Source organism: Apodemus sylvaticus, chromosome 9, assembly GCF_947179515.1.
Source record: "Apodemus sylvaticus chromosome 9, mApoSyl1.1, whole genome shotgun sequence".
Classification (NCBI taxonomy): domain Eukaryota; kingdom Metazoa; phylum Chordata; class Mammalia; order Rodentia; family Muridae; genus Apodemus; species Apodemus sylvaticus.
The window spans coordinates 8,045,894-8,069,303 of NC_067480.1; the positions used below are offsets into that span (position 1 = coordinate 8,045,894).

The 23,410-nt window shown below is 49.0% G+C and overlaps 2 protein-coding genes across 4 annotated transcripts in view; one reads left to right on the plus strand and one right to left on the minus strand.

Moving 5' to 3' along the window:
* The window catches only part of Ppp4r1 (protein phosphatase 4 regulatory subunit 1), a 56,313-nt gene extending 45,469 nt beyond the window's left edge, over nt 1–10,844 (minus strand). The window contains exons 1-2 of one of the 3 annotated variants that reach the window (XM_052191968.1): nt 10,816–10,844; nt 10,171–10,215 (exon numbers count right to left, since the gene is read on the minus strand). Coding sequence is in view for 2 of the 3 variants with exons in the window: in XM_052191966.1 (XP_052047926.1) it covers nt 10,171–10,215; nt 10,390–10,396 (52 nt within the window). In the remaining variant the exon portion in view is untranslated. Of the gene's footprint in view, nt 1–10,170; nt 10,216–10,389; nt 10,795–10,815 lie in introns of those variants that run through there. The other 2 variants (XM_052191966.1, XM_052191967.1) reach the window with 2 other exon arrangements.
* A 9,809-nt stretch (nt 10,845–20,653) lies between these two features.
* The window catches only part of Rab31 (RAB31, member RAS oncogene family), a 131,255-nt gene continuing 128,498 nt past the window's right edge, over nt 20,654–23,410 (plus strand). Inside the window, exon 1 of the mRNA XM_052192419.1 lies at nt 20,654–20,842. Coding sequence (XP_052048379.1) covers nt 20,804–20,842 — 39 coding nt within the window. The 5' untranslated portion in view covers nt 20,654–20,803. The remainder of the gene's footprint in view (nt 20,843–23,410) is intronic.

Sequence of the window (23,410 nt, forward strand, 5' to 3'; positions counted from 1 at the left end):
AGGCCACCTAAGAAGCTGCTGGCAGTTAAAGGTCACAGGAGGATAGGATGCTTGGGGAGCCACGGTAGCTACTACGGTAAGAGCGCCAGAGTCCTGTAAATAACCCTTCCCCTGGCTGTGTAAGCAACCTTGAATTCAATGTGTGCTTGCCCCAAAAAGGAATATAAGAGGAGGAGGCGGAGCCCTGGTTACAAAGAGAAAGGTGGGTGGGCAGGGATGACAGAGAACCAGGTGACCATCAGAACACAAGATCCACATAGTGCTGCCTTCGTAACCAGCCTGACCACATCTGCAACCAACCATACTCCAAGCAGCTGGGTGCACACCTGTGAAGGATTTTCCTTCTTAGTTAAATCATTTTGAGTGGAAAGTCCCACTTTTATTCCAGATCCACCTGTGACGTGGACCACACCTTCTGCTGGCAGCAGAGATAAACAATGAGGAAGAGGATCTGCTCTTTGCCTGCTCGCTCTCTTGTTGGCAAGTCCATACCTTTATTGGCGTTGGAAGTGTATATACTGAAGAGCCGCTGAGGGAGCCCACCAACCGGCACCTTCTAAACATCAGTGTCTCTGGGAACAGTTGCTACACGCCTGTACCCAGGTACCCCAGAGCCAAAGGCTGGAGGACTGCGTGTCTGAGGTCACCTGGTCCATAAGTTCTGGCCAGCTTACATTATATAGAAAACCCTGTCTAAACCAAGCCAGGTAAACGACACTGACAAATAAAGTATAGATAGCATCACAGGCGGCAAATGCAGAGGAAAGACACGACAACGACATGTGAATTCCGAGGAGCCAAGGCAGTCCCATGCAGGACGGCAGTACTGACCGCTGCAGCCATTCCACAGTGCACTACACATATACAACAGAATTCTAGGGATGCTAAATTCTTCAGAGTAAAGTGACTATATCTAGTAAAGAATACCTTTGCTCTTAGGACACAGGGATAAATGTAACAATTTATCCTCAAAAGGCTCACTGTAGAAACTAAGATTAGACCATATACTGTATTTTGTCTATATTTGTATAATTATGTAGAAGGCAGACAGAGCCAGCTGGAAGAATATTAGCAATGGAGTTTCAGTCCAGAAAATCACTATTTCTGCTATTTTTATGAGTGAAGACTTAAAACTACTAAGTTCAATTTTAAACTAAATCATATGAAACAGATTAGGATGTTGGCCTTACTTAGCTTGCTCAGAAGAGTAAAGGCCTGTCTCAGGAGGTGATCAAAGGTGTCCAAGGCCTACCATGTGCTGCGAGCTCAACTACAGGTAAAAATTAAAAGGTGTCAGACCTTGGAAGTTTACAGTCAGCAAGCCAAAACAGTTCTATCTTCAACTTTTATAAACAAAATTTTACTGGGAAATGTGTATGTTAATACATATTTACTATTTCATGGCAGATCTGGGGAGGTACAAAAAACAGCCACAGGGGGGCTGGTGAGATGGCTCAGTGGTTAAGAACACTGACTGCACTGAAGGTCCTGAGTTCAAATCCCAGCAACCACATGGTGGCTCACAACCATCTGTAATGAGATCTGATGCCCTCTTCTGTGTCTGAAGATAGCTACAGCATATTTACATATAATAAATAAATCTTTGAAAAACAAACAAACCAACTACACACTAACAAAACCTACTGCTTTATACCATCTGACCCATTATAGAAATTTCCTTTTTTTTTTTTTTTTTTGATTTGGTTTTTTCGAGACAGGGTTTCTTTGTATAGCCCTGGCTGTCCTGGAACTCACTCTGTAGACCAGGCTGGCCTCAAACTCAGAAATCCGCCTGCCTCTGCCTCCCAAGTGCTGGGATTAAGGCATGCGCCACCACTACCCGGCATTATAAACTTTCCAATGATGGCCTAGTGATCTAGCAGAAACATAATTAAGTTACTTTTGGGAGGAAGAATATTAATTTTAACTATATTTGAGATACTCTATTATGTGGCTCTGGCTGTTGTAGAACTAAGTAGACCAGGCTGGCCTCAAACTCAAGAAAGATCCACTTGACTCTGTGTGGGATTAAGTGTGTGCACCATCAGCCGGGCGGTGGTGGCACAGCCTGTAATCCCAGTATTCTGGGAGGCAGAAGCAAGCAGATTTCTGAATTCAAGGCCAGCCTGAACTACAGAGTGAATTCCAGGACAGCCTGGACTATACAGAGAAACCCTGTCTCAAAAAAAAAAAAAAAATCCAAAAAAAAAAGCGTGTGCACCATCATGCCTGGAGTGGTTGGTGTGTGTGTGTGTGTGTATGTGAGCGCGCGCGCGTGCGCGCGCACGCGCACGTGTGTTGAGGATGGAACCAGAACACTTGCAAATGCTAGGCACGTGTTCTACCACTGCCTTGCTCAATACAATAAAGTGGCGACTCTGAAAAGCATGTCATTCAGTCCTTGCATATCCCTCAGCAACAGAGAAGCCAAGTGTGAAGCCAAGTGTGAATGTGTGTTCTGCATCACATGCAAGGCATTACTACGACACATTAAAGGCACCCAAGCGCCAAGCCATTGAGTGTTTCCAAGTAACTGACACACTGGCCTACAGAAGGACTTTGTAACTGACACACTGCCCTGTACAATGGCTTCGTAACACACGCTGTCCTGTAAAACAGCTTTATGAGTAATTGGCACAATGTCCTGTAGCACAGCTCACAGGTGAGCTGAGGTAAGACTTCTGGGTTTTTTAAAGGGTTTTTCTACATGTAATTCATTTATTTTTGTATGTATATGTACACGAGAGTCTGGTGGTCAAAGGACAACTTGTAAAAATTGATTCTCTCCTTCTACCAAGCGGGTGCTGGAGATTAACTGAGGTCACCAGGCTTAGTGGCTTTTACCACTGATTCATCTCACCAGACGGTACTTTTGGTGTTTGAGACAAAGCCTGGGTCCAGCATTTGCTGGTCTGTATCCTAGAGTGGTCTCAGACTTAGCGTCTCCCAGTCCCAGCCTGTGGCTCCAGGGCCCTTCCACCTCCACAGATTTGGCATCTTTGAATATAACTAAATGTGGGGAAAGGAGCTTGCCTTTATATTGAACACATACACACTTTTTGGTAATTATTCCCTAAATAAGACAACTATCATCTGTATTAGATACTATAAGAACTATGGGTCATTCAGCAATGCCTAAGCTACAAGTAAAGATGCCATTTGAAGGGACTTCCGCAATCTGGAGCCCTCTCCCTCGGATACTGAAAACTCCAGGTTAGAGACTGAGTCACCAAGACCACACTTTCTAACTGCTGCTGGACAGAGAAACGGCAGCTGCCAAATAGGACTCACAGGAATGGGTCTCCCATTGCTTTCTCTCAGAAGATAACCTCCCCCACAATCTATTAACCTAATTACTTTTGGTTACTAATCATTTGGTCCATGGGTAGTTTAAATAAAAAATGTGAAAAAAACCAGGTCCAAATTATCATCAATTCCCAGAAAGTCAAGTGTTAAACAAATGAGTTATTTCAACCAAAGCGAACTTGACATATTTGTAAGTAAAAATAAGATTTGCATCTTTGCATGTAAAAATAAGATCTGGCTGACTATAAAGATGCAGCTCAGTGGTAACATTTGTAATGACTGACTTACACTGGCCCTGTCTGCCTCCTCTCCCTTCCCTCACACGTGCACTCAGTAGAGGGTGAGTGAGACCTATGGCTGGGTGTAGGAAACATGAGAGCTCATCTGCTTTTGTGTAAGTTAATATTTCACCCTAAAATAGTGGTTTAAAAAAAAAATCATAGTGAAAATCTTATGTGACCAAAATCTAACACTTATTTCCAGTTTCCAAAAAAACTCTCAACAAACTTCAGAAAAATTCACCTGATACAGTGCATCTGTGAGAGTGATAAACACCAAAATTCACAATGTTTCCTCTTCCAAATACGCCTCAAGGACAATGACAAGACAGCACAGCTGCAACCCATGTCTGAAAAAGGACTATATCTATACACTATATACTACCTATATACATCCATTATACATCTCCAACATATAATGAAGAGATCCTCAGAGCTCAATAAGAAAACTCAGCAAAAAGGTGTCCAAGAGAACAGGCAAAGCTGGCTTACAAACTGGTGAGGGGTCAGGAACTCGATGGAGACTGTCAAGAGTAAAAGGCGCGGCCTAGCAGCTGAAGAAGCCCTAGTGCGTCCCCAACACAAGGGGCACTTAAAGAGCCTGGGTGATAACTGCGGAATGCCAACCTGCTCAGAGGCTGACTCCAGGGAGCAGAGATGCTAACGCACCTAAGAGCCAAGACACATTTGATGGATGTGGAGGGGACGCCTGAGGTGCCACTCAAAGCCTGCCCACCCTTCCAGTCTCACTCTCCACTAAGCTCTCCACCTAAGGCCAAACTCCCAAAGGAGTGTCACCTACTCTTGTGTCCTAGATGTTAGATTTATTCTCAGACACAAGCAAAAGCAAAACAAACCCTAACTCAGTTTTAGGGGCTTCTAACTCTATCAGGTAGAGCTGATGGCACAAGACTTACCAAAGAAGGAGACAATAGTTTTACTTCTAAATGAAAGAGAATATTAAGACACAACAGTTCAATAAGCAAATATAAATTCTTTATTATGAAAAGACAGGCAAAGTGATCCTGTGTGGATTTATGTGCACCACATGTGTAGTACACAGCTCTTGTTGGAATCCCTGGAACTGGAGTAACATACAAGTGGCTGGGAGTCACACCATGGGTGCTGAAAACTGAACCCAGGCCTCTGCAATAGCAGTAAACACTCTTTTGTTTTGTTTTTCCAGACAGGGTTTCTCTGTGTAGCCCTAGCTGTCCTGGAACTCATTCTGTAGACAAGGCTGGCCTTGAACTCAGAAATCTGCCTGCCTCTGCCTCCCAAGTGCTGGGATTAAAGGCGTGCGCTACCACCATCCAGCAGCAGTAAACACTCAACTGCTCACCCACCTATCTAGCTCCTACTAAACTAGCCAAAGCGCTCTTTCAAGTCCAGCTCCTAGAGTAAGACTTAAATGCTTCTTCCCGCCCCCTCCCATAGACTCCCCCAGGATAGAGCCCCAGGATAGACTGACCTTGGGAAGGACAGTTTCCAAAAGCAGACAGGAGTGCTCCAGGGAGGTGAGGCCTCGACGGCCACGTGCACTCATAAGCACATACACACATACATATATGGAACTTAACCATAAAAAGAAATAGTAAGGCTGGGCTGTGGTGGCACATGCCTTTAATCCCAGCACTTGGGAGGCAGAGGCAGGTGGATTTGAGTTCGAGGCCAGCCTGGTCTATAGAGTGAGTTCCAGGTCAGCCAGGGCTACACAGAGAAACCCTGTCTAGAAAAACCAAAAAGAAAAAAAAAAAAAAAAAAAAAAAGACAGCCAGAGGAAATGTGTAGTCTGAGAGGAATACAGCTGGAGCGGTTGCACTCAGCCCTTCTAGAAAGACCACCATTTCTGTCCTCTGCTTTAGCAGTCCCCAGAAGCCCCCAGTAATGCGGACAGACTCTAAAACCTCAGGAATGGAGACTGAGAAATGGTACACAGCACACACACCCAGCTTCAAAAGCTCAGCATCATGCTCTGTCACTCTTAAAACAAGAAGAGTAAACACGGAGCCAGATCCCCCAGCTCCAAAAGTGTAAACTAATCCCAGGCATCATCTAGATTAACTTTCAAGAGTTTCAAGGATGGTGTCCAACAAATTGTCTATATAGCTACTATGTTGTAAGCTAGGCAGTTTAAAAGACAAAAATCTAAATCATGGCATTTTATTTATTTGAATTTATGTGTCTAGGTGCTTTGCCTGATGTATGACTTTGCACCAGCATGTCAGGTGGCCATGAAGGTCTGAAGGTGGTTTGGGGTTTCCTGGAACTGGACTTACAGTCAACTGAAAGTCACCAAGTGGGTACTGAGACTTGAACCTGGGGTCCTCTGGAAGAGCAGGATGCTCTGAACTTCGGAGCCACCGCTCCAACCAAAAATACAATATTTTAAAATAAGGCCTAGTTCAAGTTCCATCTGCACTTATGGAGTTCTGTGGCTAGGGTGGGTGTCATCGGAACTAGATGATCACAGCACAGCAGAAGAACATGTGTCTCTGAGTTACTGGAAACTACCAAGTAAAACCACACTTCAAGTAAGATCTACAGTGTGTTACTTTAATAAGTTTAAGTTTTACTCCAGCACCCACAGAGCAGTTCTACACACACTGACAGTTTTGACTGTATCTCTAAGTCAGTCCTAGCTCATCCACCCCATACACCCAGCAGCATAGCATTGTAGCTTTGGAAGACTGACAACAAAATGCTGAAGCGTTTCTCTAGAAATCCGTATTAACTCCGTTAGGCAAGATAATCAAAACTACAGAGGTTTTACCCTGAAATCTGCAGAGACAGCTATTCAGATGGGGCCGCTTGTCTGCCTTCACATGGAAATTTAAAATGTTTTACAAAGTACAGTGCTGAAAAATTTCAAAAATACTACTTTCCTGAGGCTAATTTTAATACTTTTGAATGATATCTATATTTGCCTTTGTGGCATTTTCATAAATGATACAATATATACATCTTTCAGTTAAGAGTAAAGGAGTTTTTTTTTCTCCAAATGAGCCAAATCTGTCTTTGGTCAGCTCTTTCTCACACTCTACAAATCCTGTACAGACTCTGGGAATTGAAACCAATTCTAAGACCTTGTAATACCCTCAGTCAAGATCTGGTTCCCACTATGTCCTCTCTATCTCCCTGGGCGGAGAGGAATTACCCTCCCTCCCAACACAGCCTAGGCAGTGTCAAGAAAAGACAACCAAGATTCTAGGACCTGACCACAAAATCATTTTCTCCCTATCAAGAGGGCACCCAGCTGGTGCAGGGAAGACTCTGGGTAAACTCTGGCTGCCCTCCATAAAAGAGAAAGTCACTCTCACAAGCTGGTAAGTTCACTTGTAAGGGCAGCCGGAGGTCTGTGTTCCACAGTCACCATGCCCTCTCCTACCCCTCCTCTCTAGGGTATTTAGCCTGTGGGTCACTATCCCTTTGGGATTGAATGACCCTTTAACAGGGGTTACCTAAGACCACCAGGAAACAAAGATATTTGTATTACAATTCATAAAAGTAGCAAAATTGCAGTTATGAAGTAGCAACAAAGTCAGCGGTGGTGGTGGTGGTGGTGGTGGTGGTGGTGGCAGCAGCGGCGCATGCCTTTAATCCCAGCACTTGGGAGGCTGAGGCAGGCGAATTTCTGAGTTCGAAGCCAGCCTGGACTACACACTGAGTTCCAAGACAGCCAGGACTACAGAGAGAAACCCTGTCTCGAAAAACCACACACACACACACACACACACACACACACACACACACACACACACAAGTAGCGACAAAAATGATGTTCTGGTTGGGGACTGTATCAAGGGCGGCAGCCTCAGGAAGGTTGTGAGAATCATTGTCTATGATGTGAACAGACTTCGTACCTCCTTACCAACCCTCGTACTCTCCATGTGTGCATTATGGTTAGATTCTCTCCTCGGTCTCTCTCCTTTCACAAGAGATCAAAGTAGTCAACAATACTCTGCATTGTGGACACTTCCAGTAAAGGTATTATTAACCTGTTAAACTTTAGCAACTGAGAAAACCCAGCAATTATTCTAAGAATATCTTCAACCAAATCATAAATAGCTAATAAACTATTTGTGCTTTCAAATATGTTTTAACCTAAACTGAACAGAGAACTAAGCCTTCAAGGTAAACTGCAAGCATTTAGCAACCTTCCTAAATGCAGACTCCATGCCGATGCCCCTACATCCTTCTCTGCTTCTTGAAGACACCTTTGCTCACAACTCGCAGCAGTATTGTTCCAAGCATCACACATAGCAATTCATGTTACGGTATGAATGATGACATAAAGTAGGGTTTTTTTCAAGACAATGACAAGACAGAGGCATGACAGAGCTAAGTGCTCTATCCTAATTGATCCAAAAGTACCCATTGCCAAGACTGCAACAGGCAGCCTATAAACCACTAGAGGGCTCCAGCGGTGGCCAGTTTACAGCTGCCTTTCAGACCCAGCCTACCCAAGCTTACTATAGAAACACTTCCTTCCAGACTGTGCTCCCCAACAGCCAAGCAGAGACTGCACTGCACCTTCTTCCGGGGTGCATGGCCCCTTACTCAAAGGGACAAATACTCAGATGTTTCTGCTACAGTCAGCCACAATGATGTACACTTTATAAGAACAAAAGGCTCCGGCCTCAAAATTACAATCAGGGCAACATCTCCAATCCTAACCTTGGGAGAGATCTAAACTCAATAGGTGCTTTGATTACATACTAAGCCAGCAAGTGACCTAAGGGGAGAAAACCCTAAATGCTGTGTACTGCTCCCTTAAGACAACTACTTAAGAGCACCCAGTGTCCCTGAACAGATTTAGCAACAGGTTAAGTCTGATCAGACTTCTTGCTTTAAAGATACTCTCCAGAGGGCTGGAGAGGAGGCACAGGGGTTAAGAGCACTGACTGCTCTTCCAAAGGTCCTGAGTTCAAACCCCAGCACCCACATGGTAGCTCACAACCATCTGTAATGAGATCAGATGCCCTCTTCTGGTGTGTCTGAAGACAGCTACAGTGTACTCACATACAATAAAAAAATAAATCTTTAAAAAAAAAAAGATACTCTTTAGAGGAAGCCCTCTGTGCTGGTTTGTGTTATATCAAGTTAACACAAAAGAGGAGAAAAATCTCTATCTGGCACTAGGTAAGCTTGGAGGGCATTTTCTTAGGGACACCCCCTCCCCTGTTGTTGGTAGTGGCATCTCTGGATCCTGGGTGCTTTGAAAAAGCAGGCTGAGCAAGCCAGGAGGAACAAATCAGTAAGCAGTGCCCCTCCATGGCCTCGGCATCAGCTTCCGCTTCTGGGTTCCTGCCCTGAGTGAACTCCTGCCCAGACTGCCTTCATCAGGATGATGATGGTGAACTGTAATAAGGAAGAATGGGGGCGGCAAACCTCTCCACCTCAAGTTGCCTTTGGCCATGTTGTTACATCATACCAACAGAAGTGCTGACTAAGACACTTTCTCAAGGCCACGCCTCCCTTTGCTCAGAACAGGAATTTAAATGAAGAAAATCGTATCAGACAAAGCTACTGATTATCTGCATAGTATTTGGAAGATCATTTTCCAAGAGGGCATCTCTGGATTACCTGGACAGGTATGAAATCACGCTCCCAGGTCTGGGCTGGCTCTCTAACCAGACAGCGCTGATACCACAGTAATCAGCTCAACTCTATTATTTCTTGGTCTCAAGTCTCCCATGATCTACACTTAATACATTTCTTTGCACACTTTTATTCCTAAGATGCATTTCAAAATCTACCCACTTTATTTTTCACCAGTCACTCTATCTGGAAGCATTAACACGGACAAGTAGAAATCATTCTACTTAAGTGTACTTTACAACTTCTTCCCATATAAAGTTAGTTATGTCAGTCTTTTCTGTCTCTAACCCATATTACTTTCTGAAGCTTAGAAAAACACAAAACACACACAAAATGAAAGATACCTTTCTAAATAATTCATTTCCTTCACCACATGGAAACAATGTCCACAAGTTGGGCAGTTTTTTTTTAATGTACAAAAAAAATCAACTCCTTAAAAACTTTAGTATCTCAACGGAAACCTGCGATTTTAGCATTTTAGTGCGAGAATGAGCTCTGAACACTCCCAATTTTAAAAAGCCGCTCTCACTGCATCCTGCCAAGGCCACACCTTCTAACCTCCCCAAAATCGGAAATCAAACGTGTGAGTGGTGGTGGTGGGTGGTGGGGACCCAAAAACGGCTCAGAGCTCAAGTACAACGCAGGTGTGTAATCCGCACACACTGGGGCCAGGGAACCCCAGAGGGCGGGCCGAGCAACGCACCGCCGCCGCGCAGCCCCCGAGCCTTGCGGAAACACCTCCCGGCGCCCGGTGCCTCCTTCCTCGGGGCGAGGGTGCGGAAGACACTCAGGAAAAACACACCCATGTCCCCTCTCCGACCTCCGCCCCACCGGCTTCTGCTTCCCCAACAGCCGCCCCGCGGCCCGAGCCTGCGGGCGGCGGCCGAGGTCGAGCCACGCGGGCGCCCCCAGCGCGGCGGGGTCCCGAGTCCGCCCGCCCGCTCGCCCGCCGCCCTCCGGGGCTGCCGGGCCGCCAGCAACTCACGTCCGTCCGCGTCCTCCGGCAGGTCCTCCTGGAGCAGCGAGAGGTCTGCGCCGGGGGAGAGAAGAAAGGCCGGGTCAGCGTCCCGGGCCGGCTCCGCGCCCCAGCCGCCCGCCGCCCGCCCGGCGGCGCCTCCCCGCGCCGGCCTCTCCCGGGCACTGCCGAGCGCGGGGAGCCGCCGCCGCCGCCGCCGCCGCCGCCCGGGGAACTGGGGCCACGTACCCGCCATCTTGTGCTCGCCCCCGCCTCCTCGTCTCCCGGGATCCCGCTCCGCGAGCCGCGCGAGCCGGGAGCCGGTGGGCGCGCGCGGGCCGGCGGGGGCGCGCGCGGGGCGGGCCGAGGCCCGGGCCTGCGGCGGCGGCTCCCGTACGCCCGCCCCGCGCGCCGCCCGTCGCCCGTCGCCCGCCGCCCGCCTCCCGCGCCCGGCCGGCCCGGCCCCGAGGCGCGCTCCCACCCGCGGTTAAAGGCGCCCTGGCGCCGAGCGTGCGGAGCGCGGCGCGAGCTGTCCGCCCGGGACCTGCGGCGTGTGCCCGAGCCCGGCGGGCGGGGTCCCCGCGGCCCGCAGCTCTGTTGGGTCACCGGCCTCGCCCACCGCCGGCCGCCGCCCGCTCCGCCGCGCGCCGCTCGTCGCCCGCGCCCCTCCCAGACCTGCTCGTGCGTCGCCGGCGGTCCGCGGCCGAGCCTCCCGCCTCCGTGCGGAGGAAGCGCCGCCTCCGCCCGCGCGCCCAGGCCTCGCGAGTGACTGAACAAAGCCCAGGGCCCGGCCGGACGACAGTTGAGTGACAAAAGTTCCGCCGGCCCGGCCGGCCTGCCTGCCTTCCCTTGCGGCACGTTAAAGCCGCGGCACCGGCTTCCGAGCCTGCGCGCCCCCCGGCGCCCGCCCGAGCTGACCCCGAGCGGCCGGGGCGCGCGGCCCAGGCCGAGTCCAGTCACTCCGCGGTTCTTAGCCTTGTGACCGCAGGGAGGATCGCCGAGGATACCTGCCCCCTCCGCCTCTCAGGGGAATGGCAGACTGTCAGGAATCCAGCACCGTGCTCGCTACCTCGGGAGTCCGGTCTCCCGGTGCCTGGGCTTGGCAGCGCTTTGCTCAAGTGAACTATCACACGTCTTGACTGTTCCCTTTGTTTGGAGAGTTAAGTGGTTCCCGTAGGTTCCCAAGTCAAAGTAGGGCAAAATCCAGATTTTCTGGCTTCTCTAGTTTGCTATCCCTTTCTATGACTCTCTACATCCTACGCCAGCGAGGTCTCCAGAATGGTCGTCCCTGTAAATCAAGCCTCATACCTGAAGCCAGTTTTTAAGTGTGATATGAAAAAGGAGAATTTGAAAGGTTCGGCTTGTTCCTTTCTGTACCATAGTCCTAACTCAAGACAACACATTGGCATTTTAAAACAGGGGGATCAGAACTAGTTGTAGGTGGTCTTTGGCTACTTTGTTCTTTCTTCGGCCCTTCTCCACCCTCTTTCAGCTCCCTAATTCTAATAATATTAAATAGAGAAAAAGGGTAAGGGTGAAAGGGGCCATCCTTATATATTGGACTACTTCCTGCTGATTAGGGAAATCGAGCTTCTTGAAGCAGGTGCGATCTTCATTGTCAGGTATATCTAATTCCTTCTTCCTGTTTCTTTGCTCACAGCCACTTAACAAATGGCAACCAACAACCCCACCTCTCCCGCCCTAGTATTTACATACCCTCTGGAAAGTTTCCAGAACTCCAAAGGACAGAAACTATCTGCAGCTGGCAAAATCACACCCTTGCTAGAGCACAAGGCAAACCACAGTCAACTTCTGTGGACAGTCTGAAGCAGCCCCAAATCTCACACCTGGGATCAGAACAAAAACATATTCCATAAAAAATTTCAAAGAGCCGGGCGGTGGTGGCGCACGCCTTTAATCCCAATATTTGGGAGGCAGAGGCAGGTGGCTTTCTGAGTTTGAGGCCTGGTCTATAGAATGAGTTCCAGGACAGCCAGCCAGTCAGGGCTATACAGAGAAACCCTGTCTTGAAAAAAACCAAAAGAGAGAGAGAGAGAAAGAAAAAAAGAAAAATTTCAAAGAAACCAAATTCTCATTACACCAAGTAATCAGATCCTCGGGAATGTAGACATCTGCTTAGGGAAAGGAGTTAGCCACAGTTTCTCCAACATCCCTCCCTGTTGGATTTACTTAACAGATCAAACATAGATTGTATAATACGAACTGAAATTCTAAGAGATTAAAAAAAAAAATCAAATAGATCCCGTAGTTCCAGAACCTAATTTCTCAAATACAAGATAATTAAAGGCCAGACTTCCACATGCCTTTCTTTCCTTGAAGAATTCTTTTTTTTTTTCCCCCAGACCTCTTGCTGGTCTGAAAGTCACTAAATCTACCTTGCTAGAAAGCCTCAGGAGCCACGTGGTGGTGGCACACACCTTTGATCCCAGTACTCAGGAGGCAGGTGGCTCTCTGAGTTTGAGGCCAGCATGGTCTGCAGAGCAAATTCCAGGACAGCCAAGGCTACACAAAGAAAATCTGTCTAGAAAAGCAAAAGACAAAAAAAGCAAGCTCCAAGGATTGGCCTCCCCAGCACTGGGATTTCACACCAGTCTGGGGGATTAAATTTATGACCTCATAAGGCAAGGCAAACACCTCACCAACTGAGCTGTCTCCTCAGACCTTGATGTTTTTCAGGGGGTGTTTTCTTTTAAGAAAGGGATTCAGTATGTTGCTCTGGCTGGCCTAGAACTCAGGGTTGGCCTCCCTCTGTCTCAAAGTCCTTGGGATTAAAGGAGTACACTACCATGCCTGGCCCTTCTTTTTAACCGTTTTATTAGTGTATATTCATTACACAAATCAGTATGGCGTTTTCTTTTCTTTCTTTCTTTCTTTTTTTTTTTTTTTTTTTGGTTTTGGTTTTTTCGAGACAGGGTTTCTCTGTGTAGCCCTGGCCATCCTGGAACTCACTCTGTAGACCAGGCTGGCCTCGAACTAAGAAATCCACCTGCCTCTGCCTCCCAGAGTGCAGGGATTACAGGTGTGCGCACCACCACCTGGCTCCAGCATGGCGTTTTCATAAACATTATGCTCATGTCCATTTGTTAACTTTTAAATTATTTTTATTTAACCAGAAAGTGAGAAGTACATGATAAAAATGCTTTTTAAAACAGTCTCTTAGGATTTGCTTCTATCACTTCTGTCTGGGACCAAGTCTCCAGGCTGCCCACTATCAAAGCCATCCCCAAGGAACAGAGTTGCCTGTTGCTTACTTAAGGCCTCCTCTACATGTTTTTAATTGTGAGAAGTCGAATGTTTGAAATTGTTCTAGTCCTTCAAACATTTTGCTTAATCCACGCACACGTGTGGATTTACAACAAAGGTGTGAGGCAGACGCCACAGCACAGTGGGAATAACTATGGAATTTCAGTGGAGCGTCATCTTTGGCCATGCTCACTTGTGGAAAATGTAGAAAGCAGCTCACAAAGGAGAAAGCTCTAGAGCTGGTGGGAGGGGTGTCCTCTGGGAATATAGCTCCCTAGGGGAATGCCTGCCTAGGGATGCCTGGGGCCCTGGGGCCCACCCGCGTACTGCAACAAATGAGGACAGAGCGGGAAGCTGTGGAAGAGAGGACAGAAGCCAGAGAACTGAGTCCTGCCTAAGATCAGCCCCGCTAACTTTCAGAACGTTCTTTCTCCTATTACAGGAGCTGGGGTATCAGGAAGGAGCTGGATTATCCCCTAAACCTGGGCACAGCCGTTCCCCTGTTGGGAGCTAAGCACTGGCAGTTCCCTCTTTTCTCCGTTTCCTGGTTTGCCCATATGTGAGCAAGATCCCACTGCCACAGTTTCACTAAAGTATTTTATATACATGCAGTTTTGCACAAACAGATGAGCTTTAGTATTTTTACATTGGTTTGTGTGTGAGTGTGCACACACACACACTCACACACTCACACACACACACACACACACACACACACACACACACACGCCTGTGCTTGAGCACATGGATACATGGTATGCATATGCAGAGGACAACTTGCAGGAGTCATTTCTTCCTTCCACCACATGAGTTCCAGGAATTGAATTCAGGTTATCAAACCTGGCAGCAAGCACCTTTACTGGCTGGGTCACCTCAGTGGTCCCAACGGACAGGCTTCATTTGTCCACTCTTGTCTGCTATGGTCCAAACTAGAATTTCTTGAATTAAGAAATGGGATCAGTTTTATGAGTATTGCTGCCTCTCATTAGCTTTGAGACAACAAAATGAAACTTTTTTCTGCGGTAGCAAAGACCTGGTTACTCTTTCCTGTTGGAACAAATTCCCATACAGAATCTTCAGGGATGAATTCTTTCCCGTGGCATAGAAGGCTCAATAACCCTGTCACACAAACAGCTCATGATTCTGAGACCATACTATGACAATGAAGCTGTTATCTAAGCCCTCTGAAGCCATGGAACCCCAGTGCTGTTTGGACATCGTCATAAAGTGGCTGAAAGTCCTAGGTGAAAAACAATTCCTGGCAGGCTGGAGAGATGGCACAGTAGGTAAGAGCACTGACTGCTCTCCTGAAGGTCCTGAGTTCAAATCCCAGCATCCACATGGTGGCTCACAACCATCCGTAAAGAGATCTGACGCCCCCTTCTGGTGCTGACTGAAGACAGTTATAGTGTACCTACATATAATAAATCTTAAAAAAAAAGAAAGAAAAAAGAAAAAGAAAAACAATTCCTGGACAAGCTATAGACAGAAGTCACTTCAAAATGTGCCAGATCGTTTTAATTACATGTGTGTCCGTTCAGCCCTCTCACTGAAAACAGACTTAATACTTGTTCATCCTGAGCTGTGAGCAGAGGCTTTGTGATGGAGATGAAATCTGAGCAGCTCCGGGCTGGTTGGACCTGCTGGGCTGCGACTTCTAGCATGAGGAGGGCCTTGCGGGTCTGTCAGGGAGTTTAGATTTCACCCTGTAGGAGGTATTGTTATCCCTCAGCTCAGTGTGAACTAGAAGTTGTCCAGAGGCAAGCAGTGCCAACCAAACCAAGGGGCCCCAGACCGGAAGGCTGCTACAGCACATTACAGTCTGCTCAGGGTTCCTAGACTGGTGCGATGTGGCTGATGTACACAGTACTGGGTTTTATTTTCTCACGGCTTGCCCTGTCTTTGCTCTCAGCATTGAGGTCTGTGCTTGGCAAGATCTGCTTATGTGCCCTGAGGTGTACAGAACAATGGCATTGGCCCCTGGCTCACGGTTGTCCCCCGAGGGGTCCACTGAGCGCCCCCCCCCCCCCCACACACACACACACTGGGAGATGGAGGAAGACCTGCAAGAAGGCAGGAAAACCTGGGCCTGGTTATCTGTGACTACAATAGTAGTTGTGTCCTGTGCAAACAGCTCCTATCAGGGAGGAGACCTTGCGGAGAAAGGTCCAGACACCTTGAAACAGCACGAAAGTAGGATCTGTTTTTAGCACACTTGACTTTTCATTCTACAAAGTACTAATGAGGAAAGCTTGCAGGCTGTGCTCCACTGTTGGGCATATCGTCAGTTATACTTCTGTGGTGAGTCTAATAGGCCTGGCCTCCATTTGAATGCTTGGCTTGGGAGCAGCACCTTCAGGAGGTATGGCCCTGTCGGAGTAGGTGTGGCCTAGCTCTAGGAATGGTGTCACTACAGGGATGGGCTTTGAAGTCTTTGTGTTTAAACTTCACCTGGTATAGAACACAGTCTCTCCTTGCTGCCTGCTGATCACGATGTAGAACTCTCAGAACCTCAAGCACCATGTGTGCCTGCAGGCTGCCATGTTTCCTACCATGATGAAGTAAGCCAGCCCCAATTCAGTGGTGTCCTTTAGAAGAGCTGGTGTGGTCGTGGACATCTCTTCACAGCAAAGAAACCCTGTAGCAGGAGTTTTAGCTACTCTGTTTGATGTGTGGCTGGTCTTAAGCTAGCCACCTGCCCAGGAACTGGTTAGATTCTCAAATGGAAAACACACAGACACACACACACACAGAGAGAGAGACACACACACACACACACACACACACACACACACTGGTTAATTTTAAAATGCCTTGGCTGCCTCAAAGGCTGGGCAATCCTAAACCGTCCCTGATGCTCCAGGCCCAGTCTGGGAAGTGGCCATGGCCCTTGCCTGAGTTCTTACATGGCTCCTTGGTTCTAAACTGCAACTCTGAATCTCTTCTGTCTCCCACCGACTCATGGCGATCCTCTGTGTCCCATGCCCCGCCCCTGTCGTGTCCTAGCCCTCGCAACTCTGAGGGTCACGCCCCATCTCCCTTTACTCAACCATTGGCCTCTGGCATCTTTATTGGTCAATCAAAAACCAATTGAGGACAAGGACCTTTAGCGTTTAGACATGCACATTTCCGATCGAATCAAAGCATTAGGACCAGATTAGAACCAATCTCCAACAAAACCCTAACTAAAATACCACTGTTTTTTTTTTTTAAATCCCTGCTTAAATTATATCAGAACTTTTTCAGATCTGTGGGCCTCGGCTTGAGTACAATTTGTATGTGCTTTGACTGTGTCTTCCAAAGCTTAGCATGTTAGGAGAGTTGACTTTAGTGTGGTGATGCTTGAAGACAGTGGGAATCTAAGGGTAAGGGCGAGTGGGACGTTCTTAAATCACTGGAAGACTGCCTTCCGAGGGGGTGAAGGCGTTTCTCCTGGGACCTCTGGGAGCAGTCACTCTTGGTCTTTCTTCAGTCTTGCTTCAGTGAGTTATAGCAATGAGACTCACCGCTAACACTCTTGCCCTAGCCAATCAGCACGAGGTACTGGCAGAGAGCCAGGTACTGGTCAGGTCGGAGCCTAAGCCGTCCACTTTGAACACTCAGCTGTTTTGTTCTGTTCTCCGAGACAGGATTTCTCTGTGTAGCCCTGGCTGTCCTGGAACTCACTCTATAGACCTCGAACTCAGAGATCCACATGCCTCTGCCCCCTGAGTGGAAGAGATGGGATTAAGGATTAAAAAAGGCACATGCCACCACTGCCCAGCTCGACTTTAAAACTTTTCAAACTACTAGCTGAACAAACTTCTTTTTATAAGGTCTGGGTACCTCAGTGACAAAACATGAGCAAAACATGTCATAAAGTAAGCAGGGCACAAAAGAGTGCACTGTGCCTGTAAAACCCCAAGCTACGTAGCATCTGTCATTCCCAAAACTGTCCCCCCAGTCTTCTGTCCACCTTCCCAGTACAGCTTTACACACGTCCTGGGTTCACTCTCGGGGGTCTCTGGTTTTTATGAGACAATGACAAAGTGTCCTGGGGGAGATTCTGGTGAGGAAGAGAATAAACCCATGAACATGTCTGGCCGACAAGACTAGTGTTGCCACACAAGGCAGAAAGCAAGACTTTATCCCAAGGAATCCTGGTGTGGTGTGCGGTCATTCCAGTACCAGAGAAGCCGAGGTGAAATCATTGAGTCCAAGACCAGTTACACTGAGTTTGAGGCTACCCTGGGCTCCTCAAGATTGTCTCCCAAACAAATAGCAGCAGCCGCACCACCACCAACAACAGCAACAAACCAAACTCCAAACAATACTCCCCACCGCCAAGAAGCTTGCCTGAGGTGAGTTAGGAACCAGGTAGTTTTTAGTGGGCCCAGGAGTTGAGAAGACAAACAGGTTGCAATAATTCTCGCAGGGGACCTTTTAGTGGAGTCTAAAAACCACACACACATCTCAGACCCTCAGAGTAGTGGAGAAGAGGCCAGAAGGAGAGGAGAACTGGACAGATGAAAGGAACAGGCGGTCATTTAGTCCGTGCTTGTCCTTCTGGGCACAGTCCACGCTCATCAGCGTGCACTGCAGTTCTATGAGTCACCCCCAGTCCACAGGAAGTAATAAAAGGACAACATACCTCAGCTTTACAAGGGGCACACTTCAATTCCGAAGGTCAGATCCTACTTGTTACGGAACTCGTAGGTACCAGTGAAGGCAGGAAGAAGCCTTGGCCAAGGTGTCTGCAAACAGTGTCTAAACAGTTGTCAGCGAAGCAAACCCAAGCATAGAGGAGGAATTGTGCCGGGACTGGGCTATGTAGGGTAACCTGTCTTCAGTCTGCCCACACAGAACTGGCTGTCCTTGGACGCTGAATCAAGGAGAGATACCAACACAAAAGAGATCTTGAATAAGACCTGTATTCACATGGCTACTTTTTGATCAATTCGGTCTGGACAAGCAGACTTCTATAAACCTGTACCTTGACACTGTAGGGTCAGGACCTTTTGGGAAATTCCACCAGATCCCCCTCCCCTTCTGGAAAGGAAAGGCTAATTAACATTCTGCAGGACAGACCATGGGCCTCCTGGGGGTGGGGCAGGTCTGGAGCTGGTAAACACATTCAGCAGGACAAACTGTATAAAGACTGACCAAACGGGCTTGTGGGAAGGGGTCACCATTTCTCCTTTGGGTTCGGGATGACCCCAATAATAAATTCCTCTTGGTTTTTGCTTCGATTCCTGGCTCCATGTTGTTCACTCACAGGGTCCCCGGAAAGCTAAGGCTGGCCAGACTCTTACAACACAAAGTTCCTGCTACTCTGGGGAATCTGATTGCAAGTTTGTCCTGGGGCCTGCTTCCACTCCAGGGTTCTGGAGTTCTTTTTGTGGACCTTCCTTTGGAATTTCCCATCACAAGAGGCCACATCAGGCCTGAATAGCTTCTACCTGGCTTGCCAGAAGACCACGGTCTGCTGGGGAAGTGGCAAGAGCCATTGATCAGATGCGACAAGTTATGGGAGAGGCCAGAGAACTGGGGATGCTGAAGGCTTTGTTAAAACTTGCTTTGGGCTGGGTGGGCGATGGTGGTGCACGCCTTTAATCCCAGCACTTGGGAGGCAGAGGCAGGCAGATTTCTAAGTTCGAGGTCAGCCTGGTCTACAGAGTGAGTTCCAGGACAGCCAGGGCTACACAGAGAAACCCTGTCTCGAAAAAAACAAAAAACAAAACAAAAACAACTTGCTTTGGGGGCCTGGAGACATGGCTCTGCAGTTCAGAGCACTGGCTGATTTTCCAGATGCTGAGTTCAGAACCCAGGTCCCATTCCACCCACTCCCACGGCAGCTCACCAGTGCCCTCTTCTGTTGTGCAGATGCACATGCAGACAAGACAGCCATATACTTAAACCCATAAACAAATACATCTTAAAACTGGCTTTTGTTTTATCTGAGACAAGGTGCAGTTCAATCCAGACTGCCCCCCCAACCCTCACCCGGACCTTCCTAGGCAGCTCGGGGTAGTCTCGAACTTCTGATCCTCCTCCTGCTGAGAATTAAGGCCATATGCCTCTCAAGGGTTAATAACCTAAAACAAGGAACTTCAAAGACACAAAGGAACTGCAGACTCAGCAAACTGATAAGAACACAAGAATGCCCGGCCTGCCCGACAAGAAAGCCAGGTAAAGAGGACTTGCACTGGCGCTGGGCCTTGACATGACAAAGCACACACCTACAGCTAACACCCCCCCCCCCCCCCGTCCCAAGTGGCTCTTCAGCCCTAGAAAGCCCGTTCTCATCAGAGGATAGTTCTGCTTCTGTACTGGTCGGTCTGTTTTCTTTCCAGGCTACCCACATCAATCCGGTCCTAACAGCCGCCATGCCTGCTGGCTGGGCAGGGGTTGAAACCCAGGCAAGCTGGGCAAGGCCTCTCCCGACTGAGCCACATGCAGTGTTGTTGTTTAAAACACATGCTTACAATTAGAAGTGCCAGTAAATTCAGATTACTCCCAAAGAGCTGTCATTTCTATACAGCAACAAATGAAGTCATCCCAGAGGCTGGAGGAACTGGGCCATACAAAGACCAGAGGGCACGGCCTCTCCGTGTGAAGCCCCACGTAGCCTCAGTTTCCTAGTAGAGGAGTCTGCAGAAGGGTTGCCAGCCCCCAATTCTGGCTGTACTTGTTGGGCTCCTGCCCACACAGCTGTAGGATTTTCTACATGGAGAAAGGAGGCTTCCTCTCTAGAGGGCACCTTTCTTTTCCCAGACTCTGGAACTCCAGTTTTGGAAGCAGAAACAATTGGCTGCTTCTTGAATCATCCTTGAATCATCTTTTACCGCATATAGAAAAATGCAGTGCAGAGTAAAGTGAAGTGTTGGGAGGAAGCGATTTGAAGCCTGGGCATTAGAAGGGACAGGTTAACCCTTTCCTCTCCTCATCCCGGTCTCTGGCCTCTGTTCCTTGCATCTGGAGGTCAGAGTCACTTTATGGTGGGACTACCCAGGGACTTGGAAGTGCTTCCTTGGGACCACAGCCAACAGCATAAACTGTACGAATGGCTCTTTATGACGCGACGGGTCGTGTGTGCAGGGCAAGTGGCGCCCGACCGGATTCAGAGCTGATCGCGGTAGAGGAAGGTCTGCCAGCAAGTCGGATGTTGGGTGGTCACCCGACGCCGAAGCCGACCAAGGCCCGGGCGGAGCCGAAGCCCGGCGGCTAGGCTAGACTAGACGCGTCGGGAGGAGCCGGCCGGCGGCACGTGACCGACAGCGGAGGCCGCGGCCCAGAAATAGCCGCCTCGGTGGTTCCGCCCCGCGCCCGGCGAGAGCCTTGAGAGACGGCTGGACGCAGGCTGGGCGCGGTGCGGCCCGGACGATGCTGCTGAGCCCCGGTCCGGCCCGACATAGAGCACATGATGGCGATACGGGAGCTCAAAGTGTGTCTTCTCGGGGTGAGTCCTGGCCCCATCCTACGGGGATCTCGGCTCCTGCGCGCCTTTGTCCCCGCGCTGCCCGCCTCCCGCGCGCTCCCCCGGGTCCCGCGCGCTCCATCCGGCGCCCGGCACCGGCCGCCGGGTCCCTGATGCTCCCGAGCGCCTCCGATCGCTGCATCTGCCGCCGCGTTTCTGGCAACCTCGGGGCTCGCCAGGCTGCGGGTCGACAGGGCGGGGTGGAGGGGTGGGAGGTGGGGGGGGGGGTTGTTGACCAGTTGACAGCGGGTCCTGCAGCCCCTGGGCCCCTAGGGCTCTTGCCTGTGCCACTGGTGGTTCCCTCCCCAGGAATGTTTAAGTTACTCTGAGGAGGCACTGGTTTTCCTCTGCCTCCTGCGGGCTTGGGTAGGGAGTAGTGGTGGCAATTGCTTTATTCTCTCAGAAAACAAACCGACAAACCAACCAATCCTTCCAAGCAAGAGTGGGAGAACTGGGTTTTTGGCCGGACTGCGAAGCATTAAGAGCAAACTATGTATGAACTGTGTGTCCAGCACACTTTCCGTGCAGTGGATGAAAATGAAGCAGGATGAGAAACACCCGCCTCCCATCACCCTTCCTCTTCCAAAATGACTCTTAGTCCCAAGAAATATAAAAAGGAGTCCGAAACAAAGAAAGAAACAGCAGCTAAGCCCGAGACTGGCGGCCCGACTGACAGACCCTGCCACACTGCTCGTCCCTTGAAAACTGCCCCCAGGGGATTCAGTGTTTGCGGTCACTTCCTTGGGGCTACCCACATCCAATTCCGGAAGTCTTCCCAAATAAGAGCTGATGTTGAGCGTGTTTTCTGTAGCCTTCTGTAGTCTTTGGCATTAGCACCCGGCACACTGCCCTTGAAGTTGGCAAATCTTGCCCTGCAAGGAAAAGTATTTCCTAAATAAAAGAGTAGGGCCACATTAATTCTTCCCAAAGAAATGCTAATGAGTCTGTCAGGATGGATGTGGAGGTGAACACAGGCCATGTTCCTGGATTAGGATAGAATGCACCAGGGGCTTGTAGCTTCATCGAGGCCCTGTCGGATCCATCGATGGAAGGAAGTGTTGGGAATTGACCCCCAAACTGCCTTCAGCACTTCCCACTAGTTAGTGGTTAGTGGAGAATCCCAGGGGTTCTGTTCTGACAAAGACCCTTTCTTCCACTTCAGTGTCAAGCAAGGCCTCCCCAGGGCTCCTCACCCAGGAGACTAGGCAGGATGCTGCCCCTGGAGTTCTCTTTTGAACTTTTGGTGTCATAGGAGCAAGCTTGTATCTGCGGGGGTGAGGGGTGGTTGTGTGGGGCTGTCCAATAGTCTATCTAGTCCTGGAACCCCACAGGAGAAAGGCCTTTGAAGATTTTAAAGGGATGGCAGGCCCCAGAGAACAGGAAGCTTTGGTGCGAGGGGCAGGTAGCGCTTAGCCATGGGGAACAAGAAACAGGAAACATTTCTGGCTCTCAGAGGTGAGTTACACCTCCTCCACGGCAGTCTACCTTGGTGCATGGACACAGTCCCATTGACATCACCTTTAATTTCTAGTTTCAGTGTCTATCTGGACAGTGATGAGGGTGTCAAGGGCTCAGAACCAGGAGTCAGGAGGCCTGGCCTGAATTCTGCCCCAGGGCCTGGAAGGGCTGAATGAGTGGTTTAATTATAGACTGGACACATCACCCCCCTTTTCTTTGAAGGCAGAGAACTGTACTCTATGGTCTCTTACGGTGTGTGTGTGTGTGTTATGTGTGGTGTGTGTGGTGTGTATGTGGTGTGTGTATGTGGTGTGTGTATGTGGTGTGTGTGTGGTGTGTATGTGGTGTGTATGTATGTATGTGTGTGGTGTGTATGTGGTGTGTGTGTGTTGTATGTATGCGTGGTATGTGTGTGTGACCATTTCCTGCTTGTCTGCGGCACTAGAGAAGCCTGGGTGAGATGAAGTAACTAGAGAAACTCTTCTTTTTCTCTCCATCCCCACACACAGCAATCTCTATAGGCGTCCTAGAGGCAGTGTGGTACCTTATTTTGATTTTGGCCTTGTTGTGATGGCCCTACAGGTAGGAATTTGAACCTGGGGATGGAGGATGGAATTTGTATCAGAGAAAGAAGAAATTTCTGGAAGTTTTGAAACTCTGTTCACATCATGCCATATCAGTGACACCCTGTTCTGAAGACAGCTACACATTTTAGTGTTACCAAGGTCAGAAGATACTTTATTTCAAAGAGCGAGTGAGCTGGTCCATACTGAGCGCTGGTCCTTAGGCTCCGGGGCTTCTCTTGGATGATCTTTTTCTGGGCCAGATGTGACAATGCAACAGGGCCATCTCTAGCTACCTGTCTAAGTAAGCCGGCTGTATGAAAGGTTAAGACGGCCTTTCAGTGAGGTTCATGGCCTTGGTGTACTGTCTGGATCTGAGGGATGCCCTGGGCCTGATGATGGAGCCCATGATGGGGCCCTACGGTCCTTTTAGGATTTTAGCAGGAATCCTAGGCCCCTGCTGTCATGGTCAGGCCATCTGCTCTGGGTGACGTAGAGCATGTAGCTGACCCTGAGCTTCCCGTTGTGT